General features: G+C 38.2%; 3 protein-coding genes across 9 annotated transcripts in view; 1 reads left to right on the top strand and 2 right to left on the bottom strand.

Moving 5' to 3' along the window:
- On the bottom strand, positions 1-9,675 carry NKAPD1 (NKAP domain containing 1). 3 transcript variants are annotated; one of them, XM_019715256.3, is made up of 6 exons: positions 9,539-9,675; positions 8,324-8,400; positions 6,139-6,239; positions 4,509-4,658; positions 3,060-3,113; positions 1-2,319 (listed from the first exon to the last, which is right to left on the bottom strand). In XM_019715256.3, exons 2-6 carry the CDS (start codon positions 8,390-8,392, stop codon positions 1,818-1,820), a joined length of 876 nt encoding a protein of 291 aa, XP_019570815.3. In that variant the 5' UTR covers positions 8,393-8,400; positions 9,539-9,675; the 3' UTR covers positions 1-1,817. The 3 variants fall into 3 exon arrangements, with proteins under 3 accessions (XP_019570815.3, XP_074191603.2, XP_074191602.2); XM_074335502.2 differs by lacking the exon at positions 9,539-9,675 and adding an exon at positions 8,987-9,125 and having other exon boundaries at positions 1-2,316; XM_074335501.2 differs by lacking the exon at positions 9,539-9,675 and adding an exon at positions 8,987-9,125.
- Positions 9,300-21,741, top strand: part of PIH1D2 (PIH1 domain containing 2) — a 15,145-nt gene continuing 2,703 nt past the window's right edge. Inside the window, exons 1-6 of one of the 5 annotated variants that reach the window (XM_019715279.3) lie at positions 9,300-9,483; positions 11,082-11,284; positions 11,905-12,028; positions 12,405-12,650; positions 12,987-13,252; positions 15,188-15,318. In XM_019715279.3, coding sequence (XP_019570838.3) covers positions 9,300-9,483; positions 11,082-11,284; positions 11,905-12,028; positions 12,405-12,650; positions 12,987-13,252; positions 15,188-15,318 — 1,154 coding nt within the window. Of the gene's footprint in view, positions 9,484-9,702; positions 9,915-11,065; positions 11,285-11,904; positions 12,029-12,404; positions 12,651-12,986; positions 13,253-15,187; positions 15,361-21,741 lie in introns of those variants that run through there. The other 4 variants (XM_088791458.1, XM_074335500.2, XM_019715281.3 and 1 more) reach the window with 4 other exon arrangements.
- The window catches only part of DLAT (dihydrolipoamide S-acetyltransferase), a 24,030-nt gene continuing 20,540 nt past the window's right edge, over positions 18,252-21,741 (bottom strand). Inside the window, exons 12-14 of the mRNA XM_019715278.3 lie at positions 21,567-21,729; positions 20,864-21,000; positions 18,252-20,281 (exon numbers count right to left, since the gene is read on the bottom strand). Coding sequence (XP_019570837.3) covers positions 20,152-20,281; positions 20,864-21,000; positions 21,567-21,729 — 430 coding nt within the window. The 3' untranslated portion in view covers positions 18,252-20,151. The remainder of the gene's footprint in view (positions 20,282-20,863; positions 21,001-21,566; positions 21,730-21,741) is intronic.

Consider the following 21,741-nt stretch of genomic DNA (forward strand, 5'->3'; position numbering starts at 1 on the left):
TGAAGAACAGAAAATAGCTTTATTGCTTATACATGACCAAGAAAAGGTAAACATGGCAAAAAAACAAAAGAGGCAAGATGTGCATCCGTTTGGAAAGAGAGGCCTGCTAGTATGGGAGGAAAGGAAGGCCAAGACCCAAACAGAATCAACTTCCTGGAGATGTCTGTTCCACTGGCCCATCTTCCTGAGTCTGCTTAGAATCAGTACTTTCATAGCACAGAAACAGTGCTTACAAAAACACAAAAGTGAACACTCCTTACAACAAAAATTTCACTTGCTCCAAGAACAGAACAATTGCTTTAGGTTAAGAGGTAGTAATTATAGACTTCTTTCCCCCCTTGGGCCCCTATTAATCCCAAAGGTAGAAATATACACCATGGAACATTGACAGTTGAGTACCAAAGTATTACTATTTCAAATAAATATCCCAAAAGGTAGCACCAGCTTATAATCACAGGATAGGGAACCTCTGGCCAACCATGTATTTTATGACTAAGCATTTTATTAGAAATCTGTAAAGAGAACAAATTTAGTAGTTAGAACTACAAAATATTACCACCTCATGAAACATATTCTATTGCTGGTGTCTTACACTGTCATTTTATCATGAAGTATTTCTGTATTACACATGGGGTTAAAAGCCAGGGAGGTTTACTTACCTGCTCCAGACCTCATAACCAGTTAGTGGCAGAACCAAGAGAATGAGTCTGAGTTTTCAAGCTTTTTACTTAGCCAATGAAGTGACAACCAGGAAAAAACTGTCACTTGATCTTCTGCCATAATGAAAAAATTAACTTGTGTTCTGCCATCGTTTCAGTGTTATTTTGGTTTCGTAATTAACATAGTAGGGATTACAGTATATAGCAAAGGGAAATAATATGGTTTCTGCTTGGTTCTTTAATCCAAAGGCAGACTGGGAAGAATTGAGTGTGTCCCTGAGAAGCCTATTTCATTTTGGAACCGATTCAACCTAGTTTCAGGAAAAATCTAAAGTTCATTAATAAATTTAGCAATGAACAAAGAGGACATTTAAATGGCAGACACTGCCCTGAATCCTGTTCAGAGCACCATCAGACAGCACGACTGATTCCTAATTCTTCCCCGTTTGGTTGAGGACTTACCTAAGACTAGTGAAGAAATAATTTTGAACACAAGTCCATTTAGGCAATATACAGCAATGGAACTAGAAAGCCATTTACTATACAATTACCATATTTTAAGGGTATACTAAGTATAGCTACAGTCCCTGTCCAGCAGGTAAATTTGACAGAAAACCCTAGCCTCTTCTAATAACAGCTGTCTGTGGGTATTATAAAGGGAAAACATTTGTTATTGGACCACACGTGTGGGGCCAAAATAAAAAGCACCAAGGCTGAAGACAAAAATGTCAAGTGGCAACTGCTTAATAAACCGATGAGAGCAACACAATGTTCCCTTAGACCATTCTACACGGTATTGCTTTCTCCAAAATTCAACATTTCAATTGGTATACCCAGGTCACTGGATTCAGCTTTCTGGGTCCTTTAATTTGCTGTATATGCACTCTACGCTGAATGTAATTAATTGCAAAAAATAATCTCTTCAAGAAACTTTCATAACAAAATACCAGATTCCCCATTATCAATAAGAGGATCAAGTTTAACAGGCCAAAATAGAAGACAAGTCTATCAGAACGCACACAGGTGGCACCACACAGGTGGCACGAAGAGCTCTGCCCTCAGGCCCCCTGTGGTGAGCAATGAGTCACTGGCAAAGCCCCAAGGTGTCAGCTGTAAATATCCAGTCACATGGGAAACTGAAGAATGTTTCTTCTGCATTTAGTCATCCTCTGAGCTCTCAGCAGACCTTTCATCTGTAGCCACTTTCCAATTTGTGCGTTTGTTTGTCCTCTCTTGTATCTCATTGTTTACTACAGGAATATGGACTTTTTTATCTCTCTTTTTCCTTTTGGTTTTCTTAGTGTCTCTTTCCTCACTTTTCTCAAAACTGCTAGATGCAGAATCTCCTGACTGAGAAGTGTCACTTTCTGCCTCTAAGACTAAAGCAGATTTTTTGAGAGACTTTTTCCTGGATTTTTTCTTACGCTTATGTGGTTGTTTCCTAGTACTAGAAGCTCCAGTTTCTTCTGAGAACTCGCTTGAGGAATCTGCCATTATATCTACGGCTTCCTTTTTACTTTTCTTCTGTTTTTTGTGTGACTTCTTTTTCTGCTTTTTTTTGTGGGATTTCTTTGACTTCTTGTGCTTGTGAGATTCGTGGGTAGATGATTTTACCTGGGGAGATGTTTTTTTTCCATTGGTAATATCTTGCTGATCACTACTAACAAAAAAGAGAAACTGCTTTACTACAGAAAATAAAAAGTATATTTTAATATTCTGAATTCTCGATAGGAAGTTGGGGTTGACATCTGAATTTTAAAAGTTTGACATAGGGTTACTATGAGACTTTCAGTGAATTGTTTCCTCATCTTTAAAATGAATAGAAAAATTTTAATCTGCCATATTAAATTACTGTATGGGATACTATATATAAAAACCTAAGTGCTATAGAAATGTCGAACATCAATCAAGAAAGGCAAAATATCAATCGTCTCCCATCTAAATCACCTGTTACTTCTGTTAGATTTTTTTGGGGGGGGGCGGGGGAAGGGGAACAGGACTTTATTGGGGAATAGTGTGTACTTCCGGAAGATTTTTCCAAGTCAAGTTGTTGTCCTTTCAGTCTTAGTTGTGGAGGGCGCAGCTCAGCTCAGCTGCAGCTCAGCTCAAGGTGCCGTGTTCAATCTTACTTGCAGGGGGTGGAGCCCACCATCCCTTGCGGGACTCAAGGAGTTGAACTGACAACCTTGTGGTTGAGAGCCCACTGGCCCATGTGGGAATCGAACCGGCAGCCTTCGGAGTTAGGAGCATGGAGCTCCAACCGCCTGAGCCACCGGGCCGGCCTGTTAGATTTTTTAATGGCAAATATTACATGCTGTGTAAAAATTAGGAACTCAGTTTACAGTTCAGGCTTTGAACTAACCTTAGTTTCTAACTTTCAAGTAAGCCTATTTGCCTTACCTGTCAGTTTCAAATTCTTCAGGGTATAACTCTTTATAACCACTGTGACCCCATCTGTAGGATGACATATTACACATACTGTTAAAACAATACATATGTTTTTGAAAATTAAAATAGACTCAGGAGTGCATGCATACAGACGTACACTCAGAATAAAGAAAACAGATATGGTAGAGCCAACTCCACATTATAGCTCAATAACATAGTTGGCTACATGTTTCTGTACTGTACACTATCACTTCAGACACAAAGGATTCCTTTGTCCATTTGTAAAAAAACTTGCCATTCTCTTCCGTAAGAAACAAGAGCAGCTCTTCCACTCTGCTCTTTCGCTGTGCAGTACTTCTCCAAAAACACTTCATGACATGCTGTCTATATTGGTACAATTTTCTTTAAATAACAACTTACTGAAATATAATTCACATACCATAAAATTCAGACTTTTAAATGTACAAGTCCACTTGCTTTTAGTGTATTCAGAGTTGTGCAACCGTCACCACGATCTAATTTCAGAACATTTTCATCACCCCAAAAAAGAAACTCCATCTGTTAGCTGTCACTCGCAACTCCTCCCTCTCCTATAGCCCATGGCAACCACTAATCTACTTTCTGAATTTGCCTATTCTGGATATTTCATATAAGAAAAAAAAATCATTAAAATATGTGTCCTTTCATATCTCATTTCTTTTACTTAGAATTGTGTTTTCAAGGTTCATCCATGTTGTGGCATGTATCGGTACTTTATTCCTTTTACTGCCAAGTAACATTCTATTACCATTCCACATACCACATTTTGTTTATCCATTTATCAGCTAAGACATTTAGGTTCCCACTTTTTGGCCATTATGCATAATTACGCTATGAACATTTGTGTACAAATTTATGTAGGGATTTTTTTTTTTTTTTTAAGGAGGGCACAGCTCACAAGTGGCCCATGTGGGGATTGAATCAGCAACCTTAGTGTTATCAGCACCACGCTTTAAACAACTGAGCTAACTGGCCACCTGGGATAATTAATTTTTTTTTTTTAAAGATTTTATTTGGGAAGGGGAACAGGGCTTTATTGGGGAACAGTGTGTACTTCTGGGACTTTTCCAAGTCAAGTTGTCCTTTCAGTCTTAGTTGTGGAGGGTCCAGTTGCCATTGTTAGTTGCAGGGGGCGCAGCCCACCATCCCTTGCTGGTCAAACAGCAACCTTGTGGTTGAGAGCCCGCGCTCCAACCAACTGAGCCATCTGGCCACCTGGGAGCTAAGCGGTAGCTCACTGACTTCATTCTAGTTGCGGAGGGTGCAGCTCGCTGGCCCATGTGGGAATCAAACCGGCAGCCCCGGTGCTCAGAGCTCGTGCTCTAACCAACTGAGCCACCTGTATGCCCGGGATAATTAATTTTTAAAAGTACACATTCTCACGCCAAATCTCATTAATGGACACAAGAATTTGTCACAAACCTGTCTGGCATGTCAGCTTCATAATCATATAACTTCTTGTTCCAGGATTTAGCCTTAAGAAAATTATCTTCCAGTGCTCCAGAAATTTCATTCTTTGGCCTCCAATAATCTCTCTGAGTTTCTTCATCAAAGCCATCACTACGCATCCGGCTATATGAGAAAACAGAAGAACTTTTAGATTTGTAAGCAATCTCGGAGGTTATTTTGTGGAACACCATGCACAAAACTGATTGAACAATCTAAGGGTGAACAAAACAACCTGATACTTCATATTTTTAAAAAATCATATAAAAGACATGGTGTTCCTCTCTATAAACTTGTACAGTTGTCCAGTGAAAATCTGACTATTACTACCCATCCTATTGCAGAATATAAATGAAACGACTTGTGGACAAGAGCACACTATATAGCTCACTAATACTCAAGTAGAAGGGCATGCAAAGTAGGAAGCAGAGCATAATCACAGCTGGAGACATTCCAAACTACCCTAGAGATTCTGAAACACACTCCCTTCCTGGAAAACCAGCAACTTGCTGTAGTGAGGTCACAGTAACAATGGAAATAAGGCCCAACCCATGAGTATGCTGGGGTAGAAAACCAGATGAGAACCACTGATTGAACCTGTACTTACAGTATCCACTAAACCAGTCACTAAGACAGCTAATCAGTTACCAAAAATGTTTAAGAGCTCCTCTGCGCCAGACACTGTTCTAGCTACTGGGAAAATAATGCAAATGAGATCATCAGAATCCCTGCCTCTATAGAGAATATGTTTTAAAGATTTATTCACCATGACAGGCATTAATAGTCCACTCTAAAAGAACAGTATTTTTTGTTTCAGGAAGTGCGACTTAGGATTGAACAACCAATACAAAACATCATCATCTGCACTAACAGTACTTCTAAATTCTCAAAGGACTATTTTCAGAGAGAAAACAGACTGAAACGATACGTATTTTTCTGTTGACACTGTTTCTTTACCATGGATGCCCTGCATACTTTCTTATCTGAAGCCATTTACACACAGCCATCACACTCCAAAGTCCACATACTCTGCAGGCACATTCGTTCTCCTTAAGTATCTCACTATTAACTATTTCCCTGGGTGGCTTTAGAAATCAATATTATTACTTTTAGTAATACTTCATACACCCAGTTGTACACTAACAGGCATGAGGCCCAACAGATGTTCCTAATACTCAGACATTTCTGCACTGCTACAGGTAAAACAACTAAGCCTGTATAATCCTTCATATTTACACTCATTATTAAGAAGGTACTGTCAAAGGCTGTGTGATTTGGCAAAAATGGTAGGGTAAAGAAAAAGCTGAGAGATACAAATAGAAAATCTGAGATTAAAAGACATAAAGTTAGAATCCACAGAATCCTTAACATTTACAATTGTTCAAGGCAGAATTTTTAAATTTTCCATTGCAAATAAGTACAAAGAGTGGGACCATATGCGGCACAGCCATTACCTTCATGCTTTGGTCTAGATTTATGAAAGAGGAAAGGCTTAAGAACTCACAGAACTAAATTCATCTATCTTTACCATACCAAAATTTTTTTAAACATAAGTTGATTCTGAATAAGATGAGCTTTATTTTGCTTCTCAGATATGCAACTTCACCTTGAACTGCTGGGTAACATTTTCCTTTTGGTTCCCCGGTAAGCATCTTCCATCTGTTTCTCCAATTCTCTTATTTTCCACATATCTGATTCCTCCTGAATCTAGATTTTTTTTAAAAAAGAAAATAAAAATAAGTTAACTACAAACAACACTACTTCACAGGAAAGTAACTGAAAATACAGTCTGTACTAATCATTGGATTTTAGACTGGGTTATGATCAAGAACCTGGGAAACTAATTCTGGTTTCTCTAACGTCATTAAACAATCCCACCCAGTAAATCTCAAATATGTAGAATTCTGCAGCAACAGAACTTTTCAACCCCTGCATAGACACACTTATAGCTTTATCAATTTTGCAAGTATGCTGCAATTAGCAAATGATAATCCCTTAGTTTTGAAAATGCTTTATGATTTTAATTGTATCATCTCAATAGAATCTTAAGCAATCCTAAGAAGAAAGCAAAGCAGATACCATTATATTTTACTGAGAAGAAACAAAAGTTCAGAGATTTTACCAAAGCGAAAAAGCTAGTAAGGACAGGTCTTTAAACTTTCTAGGCTAAGTCTCTTTTCATAACATTACATGTTTTGTTAAAAACAAAGCAAAACAAAATAAAACAGCATGAGAATTGCTAGAGAATTTCCTGAAAAGCAGATTACAACTGAACAAAAATTGCTAGAGAATTTCCTGAATAGCAGATTACAACTGACCAAAAAACAAGAATGTGTTTTATATCTGAGTCTGCCTGTAATATTTGATTAAATCTGGTTAGATTTAACTTTTTTATCCACCACTTTCAAATCTAAGCTCACCATTCAACTAGGGGTGGTTTAATGCAATTGCAGAGGCTGCTTAGGTAATAGATATATCCTGACTCAGAATCAAAATATCAGGTGATATGATGATAATAATACTTATGATCAAACTAGGAGTTGTACAGTTCAAAGAAAACCAAACAAAGGCCTTGGCCCTCTTTTCATTATATGTGCTCTCCTAGGTGACCTCATCTACTACTCTCATGACCTCTATCATTTCCTACATACTGTGTTTCCCCGAAAATAAGACCCATCCACAATCCGCTCTAATGCGTCTTTTGGAGCAAAAATTAATATAAGACCTGGTATTATTATATATTTATTATATTATATTAATTATACCGGGTCTTATAGTAAAGTAAGATTGGGTCTTATATTAATTTTTGCTCCAAAAGACACATTAGAGCTGACTGTCCGACTAGGTCTTATTTTCAGGGAAACATGGTATCAATAATCCCCAAACCTGTACGTCCAGCCTTAACTCTCCTTTCCTTCAAATACGAATTTCCAACTGTTTGGACATCCTATAAGCACTTCACAATTAACATGTTCAAAACCAAACTAATTACCTTCCCCATCATATTTGTCCTTTTCCTTTTGTTCCCCATCTCAATTAATGATATCACCATCATTCACCCAGCTTCACAACGTAGTTATATTTAATTCCATAATTATCACTACCATCTAGTCACTAATTTCTTTGGATTTTACCTCCTAAATTCATCATCTTCATCCCTACTGTCACTGCTTTCATGTGAACCCCTCATCATCTCTCTCTGTAATTCCCTCCTAATTGGTCTACTGTTTCGTCCCATCTGATCTATCCCCTATGCAGCTAAAATATCAGCTTTCTAAAATACAAATAAAATCAAGTCACACCTGGCTTAAAAATATTTGATGGCATCTTTATTGCCTACAGGAAAAAGTCTATCTCTATCACAATCCACTCAGGCCTCATCTTCTGACACTAACCCCCACATTCCCTGCTTTATGGATGCACACAATTTCTTGCCATGCCCTAAGTGCTTCAGGCATTTTCTTGTGGCCATATGTCAGTACATGATGTTCTCTCTGTATGGAATGATCTTTTACACCTGGTAAACTTGGAACCTGTTCATTCAGAACTAGTTCAAATATCAACACCTCAAATACTACCCACTCTATAAAGCCTTTCCTAATTCCCTAAGGCAAATTTCATTATTCCTTACTCAGTGCAGTAAAACATTTTATATTTCTATGGTACCTAACAAACTGTACTGTAATTACCTATTTTATTCATCTTTGTATCTCCCAACTGTAGAAAAATAATGTTTGGCACACTGTAGGCCCTCATTAATGGTTGAGGAATAAGTAGGTTGTACCTCTCACCTTATTATGAGCATCTGTGTGCCGGATGACATTCCTCAGGAGGACTTTCCCCAGTGGAACTCGGGACATTATTCAATCTGAAATGAATCAATAAATAGCATTTAATAATTATAATTTCCTTTATTACCTTATCTTTTATCACAATGTTATAAACAAGCATGAGCTAAAGGAAAGATCACTGAACTAAAGTCAGAGGTCTTGAGGAATAGTTTTTTTTCTTCACCATTAAAAGAAGAAAATGCCTGACCACATTAATGTGAGGATGAAAGGAGATAATGTACACTGGAGTTCTTTGAAATGACACCATTTTATTTAATCCTCAAAATAACTGTTTTATGAGGCAAGTATCTTTTTTTGGAAATGCCCTTAAAGCCATAACTTGCCGCGGGCCACACAGTCCAAGGCAAACAAGGTCCAGATTAGAAATCAACTCTCGAACCCCAAAATTAGTTTGCGACGAAGCAAATATCTCAATTTGTGTGGTAGGGACCACAAATATCGACAGTAACAAAAACTGACGCCTAAAACATCAAATGCAGAGATGGCCTATATTTCTCCATTCAGGGGAATTTTATTTTCTATTTTGTACAGAAGCCTCGAAAAAAAGCTATTCACGTGTGTAGCTAGCAGGGGCTTTGTGTAACCACCCCACCGCTCACTCACCCCTCGATCCTGAAGAAATCAGGCATCTTGTTAGTGTGAGACGAAGAACCATTCCATTACAAGATCTCCTCCGACCCAGGAAACCAAGGAGTCAGGGCTCAAAGGCAGCTCGGCAGCATCACCCGAGTCCTTCGTGAAAACGCAGCCTTCCCACGGGTTATTCTGCCCTCACCCGTGCCCGAGGCCACGGCTGCCTTTCCCTCAGCCTAGACCGACCCGCAGATATCTCTCCGGACTGAGGCCCGAGGCTGCGCCGGCGCGGAATCGGGACGCCGGGGTTGGCTGGAGCATTCCCGGCTCACGCTCCTCTGGGATGGACCCGGAGGCCGGGTTTCGCTCCCAATGGGGACGCTTTGGACCGGTACGACCCTCGACTGGGCCCCAGGAAGTATCTAAAGTGCCTGAAGTGGGGACTGAGGCTTCCAAGACGAAGACAGAGAAATTACCCCCATCTTTGTCACCGGGATCCCTGCCTCCCAGCGGCCAAGGAGCTCCCGGTAACCTTCCCTCCAAACGCCCTCCCTACACAAATACACACAAACACACCCATACCGTGCGCCGCAGACTCGCGTGGCGGGGATTGGGGGGAGGAAGGGGCCTGGGAGAAGAGGGAGCAAGCTTCCCTTTCAGGCCGGAAGTCGTGCTCCTGAAAAATTCTTCCCACACCAACGGGAGGTCCAGAGACTCCCACAGGGAGGGTTTCCAGGACACACAAGTCGACAAATGCAGAAGAGAGGCGGACGCCTTCCCCGAAAAGAATTGGGTCGGGCTCAGGTGAAAAGCGAGGCCAGCACCAGAAGGAGGAGATTCCGGAACAGTATGTAAAAAGACATTTCTACCGGGAGCTGTCCGGACCCAATTAGATGAGGTACCCAGTCTGGTTACCCTGGTAACAGGCGTCGCGGTTTGTCAGGAACTGAGAGAAGAGGTGGGTTCGCAGACTTCTGGAATGATTGTCGTTTAGTTAAGTTTCCCCTTTAATCTAACCCTAATATAGTGTTCAAAGAACCCAAACCTCTTTTCCTCATTCTATGGATGCTTTGGGACACCTTCCAATAGGGGAGGGGAGTTGCGAAGGTTATCTCAAGACAGAGAAAGGATGTTACTTCTCTCATTATAGTGTTTACGAAGTGTTCCAGCCTCTCTGCATTAGCTTACTTAATCCTCACAGTAACCCTATGAGATAGGTATTACTGTCTTCATTTTTTTTTAAAGATTTTATTGGGGAAGGAGAACAGGACTTTATTGGGGACCAGTGTGTACTTCCAGGACTTTTGTTTTTCCCCAAGTCAAGTTGTTGTCCTTTCAATCTTAGTTCAGCTTCAAGTTGTTGTCCTTTCAGTCTTAGTTGTGGAGGGCGCAGCTCAGCTCCAGGTCCAGTTGTCGTTGTTAGTTGCAGTGGGCGCTGCCCTCCATCCCTTGCGGGATTTGAGGAATTGAACTGGCAACCTTGTGGTTGAGAGCCGACTGGCCCATGTGGGAATCTAACCGGCAGCCTTCGGAGTTGGGAGCACGGTGTTCTAACCGCCTGAACCACTGGGCCGGCCCCTACCAGCTTCATTTTTGAGGAGACTAAACTGAGAAACATATACAAATTAACTGCTCCAGGTCACAGCTTGTAGGTGATAAAGCTAAGATTTAGGAATCTAGGCATTCTGGCTCCAACCATGCTTTTAACTAATAAGGTAGGCTGAGGATTGAGGAAGTCTCATGTGCCCCTCACCTCACACAAACCTCTGGCAATTTCCAGACTGGATAGGAACCAGTCAGTCAAAACCCAGGTGTTGGAAAAAGAAAATCACTGGGAAATCAGTCGGAAAATGAGTACTCTGTCCCCTCAGGGCTTGTGAGGGTCGAAGCAGAGGTAAGACCTTATTATCTGAGAGGACAACTTGAGAATTTAGGAAGGGTACTAGATAATTTGAGACTAAGGAAAAGGTAAAATGGTGCTGATCTTTTAGACATAGGTCTTAGGGATAGTTGTTAACTTCACCAAAACAATTCCTGAACTGTTCCACCTTCCTCCAAAGAAGAAACGAATCAACAGTTACACAGATTTTTTTTTTTTTTTGCCTTAAGTCATGTCTTTCCACAGACTTAAGAGGCCTATTCACCTCAATCATGGAATCATCTTCAAAGTGTCTGCTCACCCAAGTTACTCAATTCTGGAACCTCCTAGATGACCTTTCTGAAAGTAACCCTGAGAGCTATGAGAAGTTCATTCAACAGCAGCTGAAAGAAGGGAAACGGCTCTGTGTTGCCCCAGAACCACAGCTCTGTCTACAAACCAGAATCCTGGTATGTAGAGTTGGTGCCCAGGGTTGGGGAGGTCCTGAATGAAATGATCCTAGAATCAGAGATGAGCTTACCCATAACTATTGCAACTTTAACACAAGAAAACTTGAGGGGAACTACCACTCTACATATAAATGGAAAATGAAATGTAGTGTGGAAGATTGTGTTGAAGGAGTAAAAGTGGGAAATTCATATTTGGTATATTTTGGAGATCTCAAAATGAGCCATTTTTTTCTGCTAGAATGAAAATAAAAGGTAATGTGATGATTTAATAGAGAACCATTGAGTTGGGGATTTTCAAAGAAAGAGAATTTATTTGGTTGGGGAGGTAAGGAAGTGGTGAATGAGGGTCAAACAAATTCGCCTAGAAGAGCTGCTTAGATCAATTCCCCCTTTCTCCTCCCAGTTCCTCTGGGAGCAGCACCTGGATTCTTGATGAAAAGCCAGCAGCTCTGGGGAAATAAAGTAACAATATAATTTCTCAAACACGGTTTTAATACATGCAGTGACTTACTTGGAGCCTAAAATTCTCACTCTTCCAATTCTGTGATGTTTTACCTTTAGGATATTATTTAAAAATAAAGTGCTAGGCTTTGAGATATACAAAATTATTTGATTTCTAGAAACCAAAAGAAAAACTACTTTTTATCAACCTATGTCAGTGGAAAAGGATTCCAGCTCCCCAATCACCTACTCACCCAGTACCTCTAAGTGTTGGCAGACCAGAAGACATGTCTGAGACATCAGGTACATAGAATTATGGGAGAGAAAGCACATTTTAAAATGTTTTATTGGGAATAACGTGGACCAGATTTTACTTGTTAAAAGGCATTACAAGTAAAATGTTTTATTTGGTTATAATGTAATAACTAATAAATGTACCTTTATGCAAACTTCATACAGTTTGTCTAATAATATGAGCTGTTTTTAACCCATATAAAATGCCAAGAAACACCTTAATTGCAGTTTTATGTACATAGCATCATTGTGATTGCCTCTGAAAAATATAGGAATAGAATTTATAGTTTCTAGCTTTATCAGAATTATGGCTTAATATATTACCTGACCATATTGGTAGTGAAACAGTTGTCTTCATTTCACACCCTCTAAATTACACACACAGATGTTTATACAGTCATCGATGTTGCCTACAATCCTGATATTCTCCAAGCAGCAGAAAAGGACCAAGTGAGAAAAGATCAGTTAATATGGATGGCCATGAAATGCATTGAGGAAAAACTCCAGGTCACTCTCTCACATTTTTACCATATTACTAAGTTTAAAATAAAAGGAAGCATTCAAAGGATGAAACAAAATCTGATGGGAATTCAAACTGACCCCACAGATTTAAAAGAGAAAATGAGAAAGGGTAAGTTAGCAAATGTAAATGGAAAATTAAACTGATTTAAATTTTTGCATCCTGTGTACATTTTGCAAATTAGAATCTCAGTTTTGAAAGATGAGAAACTTGACATAGAAAAAGATAAAGATATTAGAAATATTTGCATGTCCTTAAAGATTTTTAAATCCTACAAACTTTTAAACCAAGTAAGATTTGGTTTAAGATTCTTTTAAGATTCCCAAACTAATTTATCTGTATCTTGCCATCTTGGATAACGCTACATACATTACAGGTCATAGCTTGATTATATTATATTGTTGGTTAATTTTGTGATTTCATCTTCCCCCTTTTTTTTCCATAAAGAACTAACCCTTGAACAGATAAGAAACAGTACTGTGAGCAATGCGGATGACTTCCCTCAACTTTTACTGCCAAAAGACCATGTTTCAGGCAAAACAGGGTGCCTGATAGAAGAGATTTCCAGTACAGAGACGCAGGCGGAGATGAAGAAACCAGCCTATGAATTAAAAATTGGGGCGGATCACAATGAGAAACTGCTGAAAATTGAATTAAAAGTTGAATTACCTGGTATTAATTCAGTATCTCTCTGTGACCTCAGTGTTTCTGAGGTAGGTTGAATAGATAATACTGTAAATTTGTATCAGTCACTATTCACTAGATTATATTGTGGTAACAAACTCCACAATCTTAGTGGCTTACAATAATTTGTTCAGGTTACAGATCAGCTAGGCCTGCTCGGCTCCACAAATCTTGCACATTTCATGATACAGGTGAAGAAGCAATTCCTATCTGACTATAGCATTCTCCTGGCAGAGGGAAAATAGAAATGGCCAAACCATGCCATGGATCCTAAAACTTCCTCTCAGACATAGCATGTATCACTTTGACTCACATTCTATTGGCCAAAGCAAGTCACGAGGCCAAGTCCTACATCAATAGGGCAGGGAAGAATATTCTTAAGGGTAGTCACAGTAAGTGACATGGCAGTGGTATATGTATAATCCTCTCACGGAAGAGCAAATAATTGGCAACAGCCCTACAGTCTACCACGGTCAACCCTCTTGGTCACAAATATTTGCATCTTTCCCCAAGGAAAACACCTCCAATCCCAGTATCAGACTCCAAAATACAGGATTTTGTCATTGTAGTCTGGATTCTGCTCCTCCTGAACCAAACACAAGTTATCTACTCTCGTAACCCCACACACTGTACAACGTAGAAGATAGCTACAGTTAAGTGTCAATTCAGAAATGGGAAAAATATGAGGCACACAGCAGGTGCTGGTGCACAGTGATTCTGAAATCCTGGTAAGCAGGTATTTCGAGGGTTCCTTTACTAGAGATAGAGGATGTTCTTACTTAGGGCCATGAGAAGTTTCCTTGATTACCTAGCCCCCTCGTTGCATTGTTTTCCATTACCTTCAGTTCCATTCTTTGGGAGTGTTTTTGTTTTCCTTCATTATTTACCTTGGCCACATCTGAAAAGAGCATTGGAGAATATGCTATTCTCAGGTGCCTATTTCGTGCCCATGCAATGTTGGGTCCAAAGGTTATTTTAATTTAGTTTTAGTCCAGGCTGGCAACATTTTAGTTCTTTAATTCCAGTCAGTGCTATACCCCACAATTCTTTTTGACATGTCAATTTCTCAGTGGCCTTTTTTTTTTTTTTTTTTTTTTAACTTAATAGCTGTTATTTGGGCCAAACGTAAGGATTTATTGAGGTCCACCTTAACCCAGTTAGAGATTTTAAGAAAGGGTATAAAGATTTTTGATTTCGTCTTTGTCTCTCTGCTGTCTTAATCAGTCTTTGTTGATACAAAAATTTCGCAATTTTACTCTTTACTGGTTGAAAATAAAAATTAGTTGCATTTTTGTCCTCAAGTCTTAGAATTTCTGGGCTCTGCTTATTCTCTTTCAACTCTACTTGCAAACTGGTAAATTCTTTTCTAAGCTCATGTCTTTTTGTAATACCTTGTTACATGGCCAATAAAATCAATGCATGGTACCAACATTCTTTTTTCCTCCACTTTTTAACCTAAAGCCACAAATTAACTAGGCACATAATTTTTCTTTCAAATTATTGTGGTAGTTTTACTAAGGGCTTTATCACTTTAAAACATGGATCACCAGCTTTCCAGTCTCCAGTAAGTTTCTTTGCTGTGGCTGTACACCTGCAACTAATACAGTATTGAATGTAAACTGTAATTGAAAAAAAAAATCCTGAGGGTGAAAAAGGTTTCTTGCTGTTTGCTAGTCCACCCCAAAGTCAATGCACATAATTTAGGATGACAATACCCATTTTCTGATACTGCTATCAGTTAACTGTTGATGTGTTGAGAAGCAGTAACAAATAATCTCTAAAGCTCAAGGATTTACATCTGGCAACTTTATTGCTCATTGCAAGGCACATAGCAATAAGTGGGATTCTCTTCTTTTGGGAAAGCAGTAAATAACGGGGAGCAATAATCCAGTAACACTAATTTTAAGCAGGAAATATTTTTATATTTTCATCTTTTAAAATCACTCTTGGTTTACTACTTTTAGGATGATTTATTGATTGAGGTCTCTGAGAAGTACAGATTACATCTGAATCTTCCAGAACCTGTGAATCCTGAAATGACGACAGCAAAATTTATCAAAGAGAAAGCTACATTAATCGTCACAATGCCATTGATGTAAGTCAAGAGCATCATGTGTTTTGGGTTGTTAGTGCTAAAGTTATAGGCCCTTCATTATGGGTGAAGAGAAGTAGTGGTTTATCTTAAATACTAGTTTCATATTTTGTAAGAGTTCCATTTGATGGAGTAAGATTTTCTCATCAGCTGTCATCTTTTTAAAACTTTCTCCTTAAATAAACTTGGCATTAAGCAAAAACTCCTGAAAAACAGTAATGCCATGATGTACTTATTTTGAAGGTATTTGTAATGGTCTCAAGTAGCTTAAATACCATTTGGGAAAATTCTGTTTGTTTCTAAGTAACGTGAGAATTCTGTTTACTGGTTGAAAAAATATTTCTCTCTAGTAAATTTTTGCATCAAGAATAAATCCCAGTGCCGGCCTGGTGGCTCAGGCGGTTAGAGCTCCATGCTCCTAACTCCAAAAGCTGCTGGTTCGATTCCCACATGGGCCAGTGGGCTCTCAACCACAAGGTTGCCAGTTCAATTCCTCGAGTCCCGCAAGGGATGGTGGGCTCCGCCCCCTGCAACTAAGATTGAACACGGCACCTTGAGCTGAGCTGCCTCCCCGATGTCTCAGTTGGTTGGAGTGCGTCCTCTCAACCACAAGGTTGCCGGTTTCAACTCCCGCAAGGGATGGCGGGCTGTGCCCCCTACAACTAGCAACAGCAACTGGACCTGGAGCTGAGCTGCGCCCTCCACAACTAAGATTGAAAGGACAACTTGACTTGGAAAAACGTCCTGAAAGTACACACTGTTCCCCAATAAAGTCCTGATCCCCTTCCCCAATAAAAATCTAAAAAAAATAAAATAAAATAAATAAATCCCAGATTCTGCAAGAAGTTTATTACCAAAGTGGGCCATAGCAGTAAGTTTCCTCCAGCAATAAAAATACAGATCCAGTGTAGTAATATACAAGCCTATGCTTCTATGACTCTGCTTCTATTAAACAGCTCTGGCAGGAGTCCAAGCTGCCCAGGCATATGATACAAAATACATCCAACTCTAAGAAAAAGGAATTGACTTTAGGACAAGTGCCTTTCTCTTAAGAAAATATTTTTTAAAAATACAGAAGTGATGTACTTTTCAACTCCCATTCATCTAAATTGTCAGATAGCTGTTTAATACAAAGGTATCAACTTTCCAATTTATATCCCAAGCAAGCAATGTTTACAATCTTTAAACATCCCTAATTATCTTTCCTAGATACAAAAAAAAACTTCCTTGTAATTACTAGCTTCTAGGTCTTTAAATTAATAAAGTCCTTATTTTAATACTTTTTAACTTTTGTGACTTTAAAAACATAATTTTCTTAAAAACTGGCCTGGATTTGAATCTTTCTAGCAATAGGATAATTTATCATGTGAAAATTTTCTAGAACTGTATGATGTCCTAAAATTAACAAAGCTATTATAGTCTCATCCCTCAAAAAACATAGAATGCTTTCACCCTATGTTTTTTTCTGACAAAATCAGTCAAATGTTATTTCCTAGAAACTCCTGTAACCACATGAAACTAGCTAATCTCCACTCTTACACTCTGTGGATGAAAAGGGGCCACATACTAAACCTGACAAGCTCAAGGGAAGCCTGCATAGCGGGCCCTACAAACTCAAGAGACCGAAATTAACCACGTAGGATCCTCTGCACATAAAAATTCCTAATTAAAAGTGGGTCATGGCTGGTAGTTATATCCTTGGCCTGTAGCTTTCTTGACAAAGGTCAATGTCTACCTTAAGTAGGCCTATTATCTTTTTGCATCTAAGATAACATACCTTTAGAATGTCAGAGTAATCCTTTTTCCCAGACCCATCAGGGCAAAACCCACCACATGAGCCTCAGACCATAGAACCCCTCATTGTTACCTTGTTCCCCCAAATACCATTTCTGTGCTGTACCCACCAATGTAAAAGATGTCCTTCCATTTTACTTTTTATCCAATCCGATAGATTTCCCCACTTTGCTTTCTCCCACCCCCTTAATCTACCACCAAAAGATTTCATGTAACCCTGTCTCCTCCTTTGATTCTTATAAAACTGCCATTCTCTAAACCATTTCCTAATCTGTTTGAGATTTTACTTCCAAGCAATTGTTAGTTTGATTCAAATAAACTCATTCAAGTTCTCTATAGGTTTGGACGTTTCTTAGACAACTCCCATTGCTTACGTGTTACATCAGCAGCTATGTATTTGTGTACTCATTAATAAAAAACATACCAAGATCTAATACACTTAATGTTTAAATGTTAAATTTATATCCTGTTTTCCAAAATATGTTCACTTATTTCAGTGGATTTTATATTCATAAAAACATCCCACCTCCACCTCCCTACAGAAAGCAAAACTTTTCCCAGAAGAGCATTAACTAATAATGAACTGTGGAGTTTAAATTTGAATCTTCCCAAGATCTTTTCTTCAAAACAGTAAATTATTTGAGATGGACATTAATTACCCTTGATTTAGAGACCAGATTTTTCTATAAACTTGGTTTGAGGTCACCTTACAATAGTCCTGCCGTCTCTCGCACTAGTCAACCCCTCCTGTAGACCATGCCGTGGGATGCCGTAACTACCCTCACAAACCTCAGGACTGGAATAAAATAGACCCAACAGAGCCACCCTCTTTCCTCTTGCTGTGCGCCACACATGAGGTGCTTCAGTAACTCCTTGAGCTTCCATTATCAGATTATATCCCTCTAAACTGTTCCTATTTTACCAATTCTATAAACTCAAAATGTATCTGTATTAAGAGTTTACACATACATAGCTGTCCCTTGTCTTATTCATTTAATGAAAATTACCAACAGATCAAAAATTAGACCAGGCACACTGAAAACATAGTTTCATTTGTAAACAATCTAATTGGAACCAAAACCACTATTTCTAACTTATTCTTTGAGTTCTGGTAAGAGAAATAGACTGAATCCAGGTTTAGATTATAGGTCAGATTTTTACCTCAGAACAATTTTTATTAGAAGTCAACTTTTTATTTTTCTTTCAAGGGAGTAGAAGAGCCATAAGTATCAGCAAAGAATGAATTATCTTTGAAGTTTCATGTATGTGCACCAGAGGTGGCTCATACTAATGATGGTCCCTTGTGATAAGCTAATTCCTTCAGATCAAGCTATAATTATTAATTACTGTATTGACTTGTTTTCATAATAATACAGCAAAGGAAATATTTATGGAATATATGGAGTGTCATTTGTGTACCACGTAATAATAAACATTTAGAAACATTCAACAATGAAAGACCTAAATTTCAAGGCATAGCTCCACATACTACATATACAAGGAAGCATTAGTCAGATTTTAAATAGCCATAAACAATTCCAAATATTTATTAAAACACATCAATTCAACAGAAATCCTGGAATTGTGATCATGTTCCCAATTCATTTTTATTATCTTGAATATCACCTCCTCCTTCTCCTCCAGGAGAAGAAAGCCCAATCATAACAAAATGGAAAAAAATATTTAGGCTGATACTGGAGGAAGCAATCTAAGTAATTGTTTTCTCTCCAATAGGACTTTAGGGCTTTCTGATTTTACATGAGACAACCCTGGGAGAGAAAAACATGGAACACCTTTTTTATACACATTCAATTTTTTTACTTTATCTACCGTGTTTCCCCCAAAATAAGACCTAACCGGAAAATAAGCCCTCACCAGAAAATAAGCCCTAGCATGATTTGTCAGGATGACATCCCCTGAACATAAGCCCGAATGCGTCTTTTGGAGCAAAAATTAGTATAAGACCCGGTCTTATTCTCGGGGAAACACAGTAAGTAGAAATGACCACTTTGTTTTGGTCATTGTCCTTAGTACTCTAAACTGTTTACCAATTAATCTCTCTCCCTCTTCTTTTCAAACAAGACTTGGTCATATATGGACTTTGGCACATATCTCACTAGAAACCATACTTTACATATGTACACTTATTCCACAGTTACATGATCTAGTTTTCCAAACTAATTTGAGTAGTAAATTCTGGTAATTAAGTTCATTTGCAAGTAACCACCACCAGTTAATACTGGAAGAAAAATTCTACTTCACAACTTCTCTGTTAAATTCTATAAGCATTATTCTTTTATTTGAAGGTAATTGTAGAATTCTGCTCTCATAATTATACATTTAGGATTTTTAAATAAATACCCACACAAATTCTCATTTATACCAAGTAGCTGGTTTATATTCATATCTCATCTCAAGAGGCGATAATAACCATTTTGGGATTTATAGAAAAATAAAGAACAGTTGGTTGAAGAAGTCTAAGAAAATGGTGACTTAAAATAGCACTTATTTTCCTTGAAGTTCTCTACCCTTCCCATTCATTATAAACCAAGATCATGTAACAGATACATTTAAATTAGGGTTAAATTCCAAAATCAACCTTCAATTCAAACCCATTCCCCAATAATTTTGTGACTTCTCTTTCCCTCAAAGCTAAGCAAAACATGTGAGGCAATGAAATTTCAAAACCTTAAGGTTTCATCCAGGTTACTTTCATGTACCTGACTCAATAGAGAACCACAATTCTACCTCTACATTTCCCAGTGGAAGTACTTACCATATTTATCACCAAAGGGCTAGGCCACATGTCCCTTGACTACGAGCACACAGCTTAAAATATGGTGTTTGTTAAATGTGCACAACATTTGGGTATAACTGGCATTTAAAAAAATTCAGTAATGACCATTACAAATAACTTATATGGACAGACTCAAAAATAACTGGTTAGCTTTAAAATAAAAAGAACCACCTTTTTAATAACATATTTATATCTTTATAAGATCAACCAATGTGACTGGAAGAGTTTAGAAATTCTTGGGTTAATTATAACAACATCGTGACAGGTTTTTCAAGGTACTTTCTAAACTCAGCAAGCCACTGGGCTCCAACTGCTCCATCCACAACCCGATGATCACAACTGAGTGTAACAGACATCATGCTAGCCACATCAAATCTAGAAAAAGATAAAAACATTATTAGGTATTCTGAAAGTAATCACCGGATTTTAGCCAGTACCAGTAACAAGCCCAAATATCAACTGCTACCCTATAATCCCAACCAGTTAACATTATGTTCTGCCTATTCTTCATGTACCGTATACTTGTAGCCCAAATTAATAGCTTGAAGAAACAGACCAAACAGAGAGCATGGGTCAGCAAACTATAGGCCACAGGCCACCTCCCACTAAATGGAGGTTTGCTGGAAATCATTTACATATGACTACTTTCACACTGTAATGCAGTATTTGCAACAGAGACCTCATGACCCAGAAAGCCTAAAATATTCACCATCTGGCTCTTTGAGAAAAAAGTATGGTGACCACTGTCCTACAGTAAATAAGGCTTCCCATCTCAAACATTAATTGCATTTAGTAAAATAAGAAGAGCTGCTGTCCTGAGAAACTTCATTCTATACTTAAGTCTGACTCTACCTGAAGCTCCAACATGCCATGACAATAATTATAAAACTGAGACTCAAAAACAGGTATAATGTAAGGAAAATAAGCTTTCAACTCCCTCTCTATTTTGGCACTTACCCTTTCTCATTATCTGCTGGAACCAGTCTATCCTCTGAAGCACCAATTGCCAAAATACATGCTTGAGGTGGATTGATAATAGCAGAGAAGTTCTTAATTCCAAACATTCCTAAATTGGAGATTGTGAAAGTGCCACCCTAGAGGAAAAAAAATTAAAAGTAGATCATGTTAATTGCTTAACGTAAATCTGAAAAAATGACAAACGTTTTGTGAAAAGACCTTAAGATAATCTTTTACTTTAAGAAAGGACTCTGAACTAGCATTGAAAAAAAAAGGGGAGGGGGGAGGAATGGAAGTATATGAAGTGAGGTTTGTTAATTAGCTTGATTGTGGTGATCATTTCACAATGTATACACACATCAAAACATCAAACTGTACACCTTAAATTTATACAATTATTTGCTAATTATAGATGAATAAAGCTGAAAGAGAAAAAAAAGAAAAAGGCCTGAATGGAACTCTCTTTACTGAAAATATACAACCATCACAATATGGACAAAAGTCAGTTGTGTGGCTTTTGTACACTAGTTGGAAAACGTCTTATTTTCAGCTTTTGATAGGTTATTCAATTTTTTCTTTATTTTCAGGACCTGTGTTAATGAGAATACAGGGCAGAATCAAAAGGTAGAATATGCAATAAAAGCATAATGCCAACCTTAAAAATAATTCTTAACATTCAGAAGGTAAATAAATAATAGCTTACTTGGAATTCCTGTGGCTGTAGTTTACCCTCTCGTGCTTTGGTTGCTAAAGAAACAACATCATTAGCAATGGTTTCCAGTCCTTTAATATGGGCATTAAATACAATAGGTGTGATGAGTCCTGCAGGAGTACTGACGGCAACACTGATATCAACAACATGATTTCTATTTAAAAAG

This window comes from Rhinolophus sinicus, chromosome 14 (genome assembly GCF_057876585.1).
Source record: "Rhinolophus sinicus isolate RSI-liver-muscle chromosome 14, RSI-T2T, whole genome shotgun sequence".
Taxonomy (NCBI): Eukaryota; Metazoa; Chordata; class Mammalia; order Chiroptera; family Rhinolophidae; genus Rhinolophus; species Rhinolophus sinicus.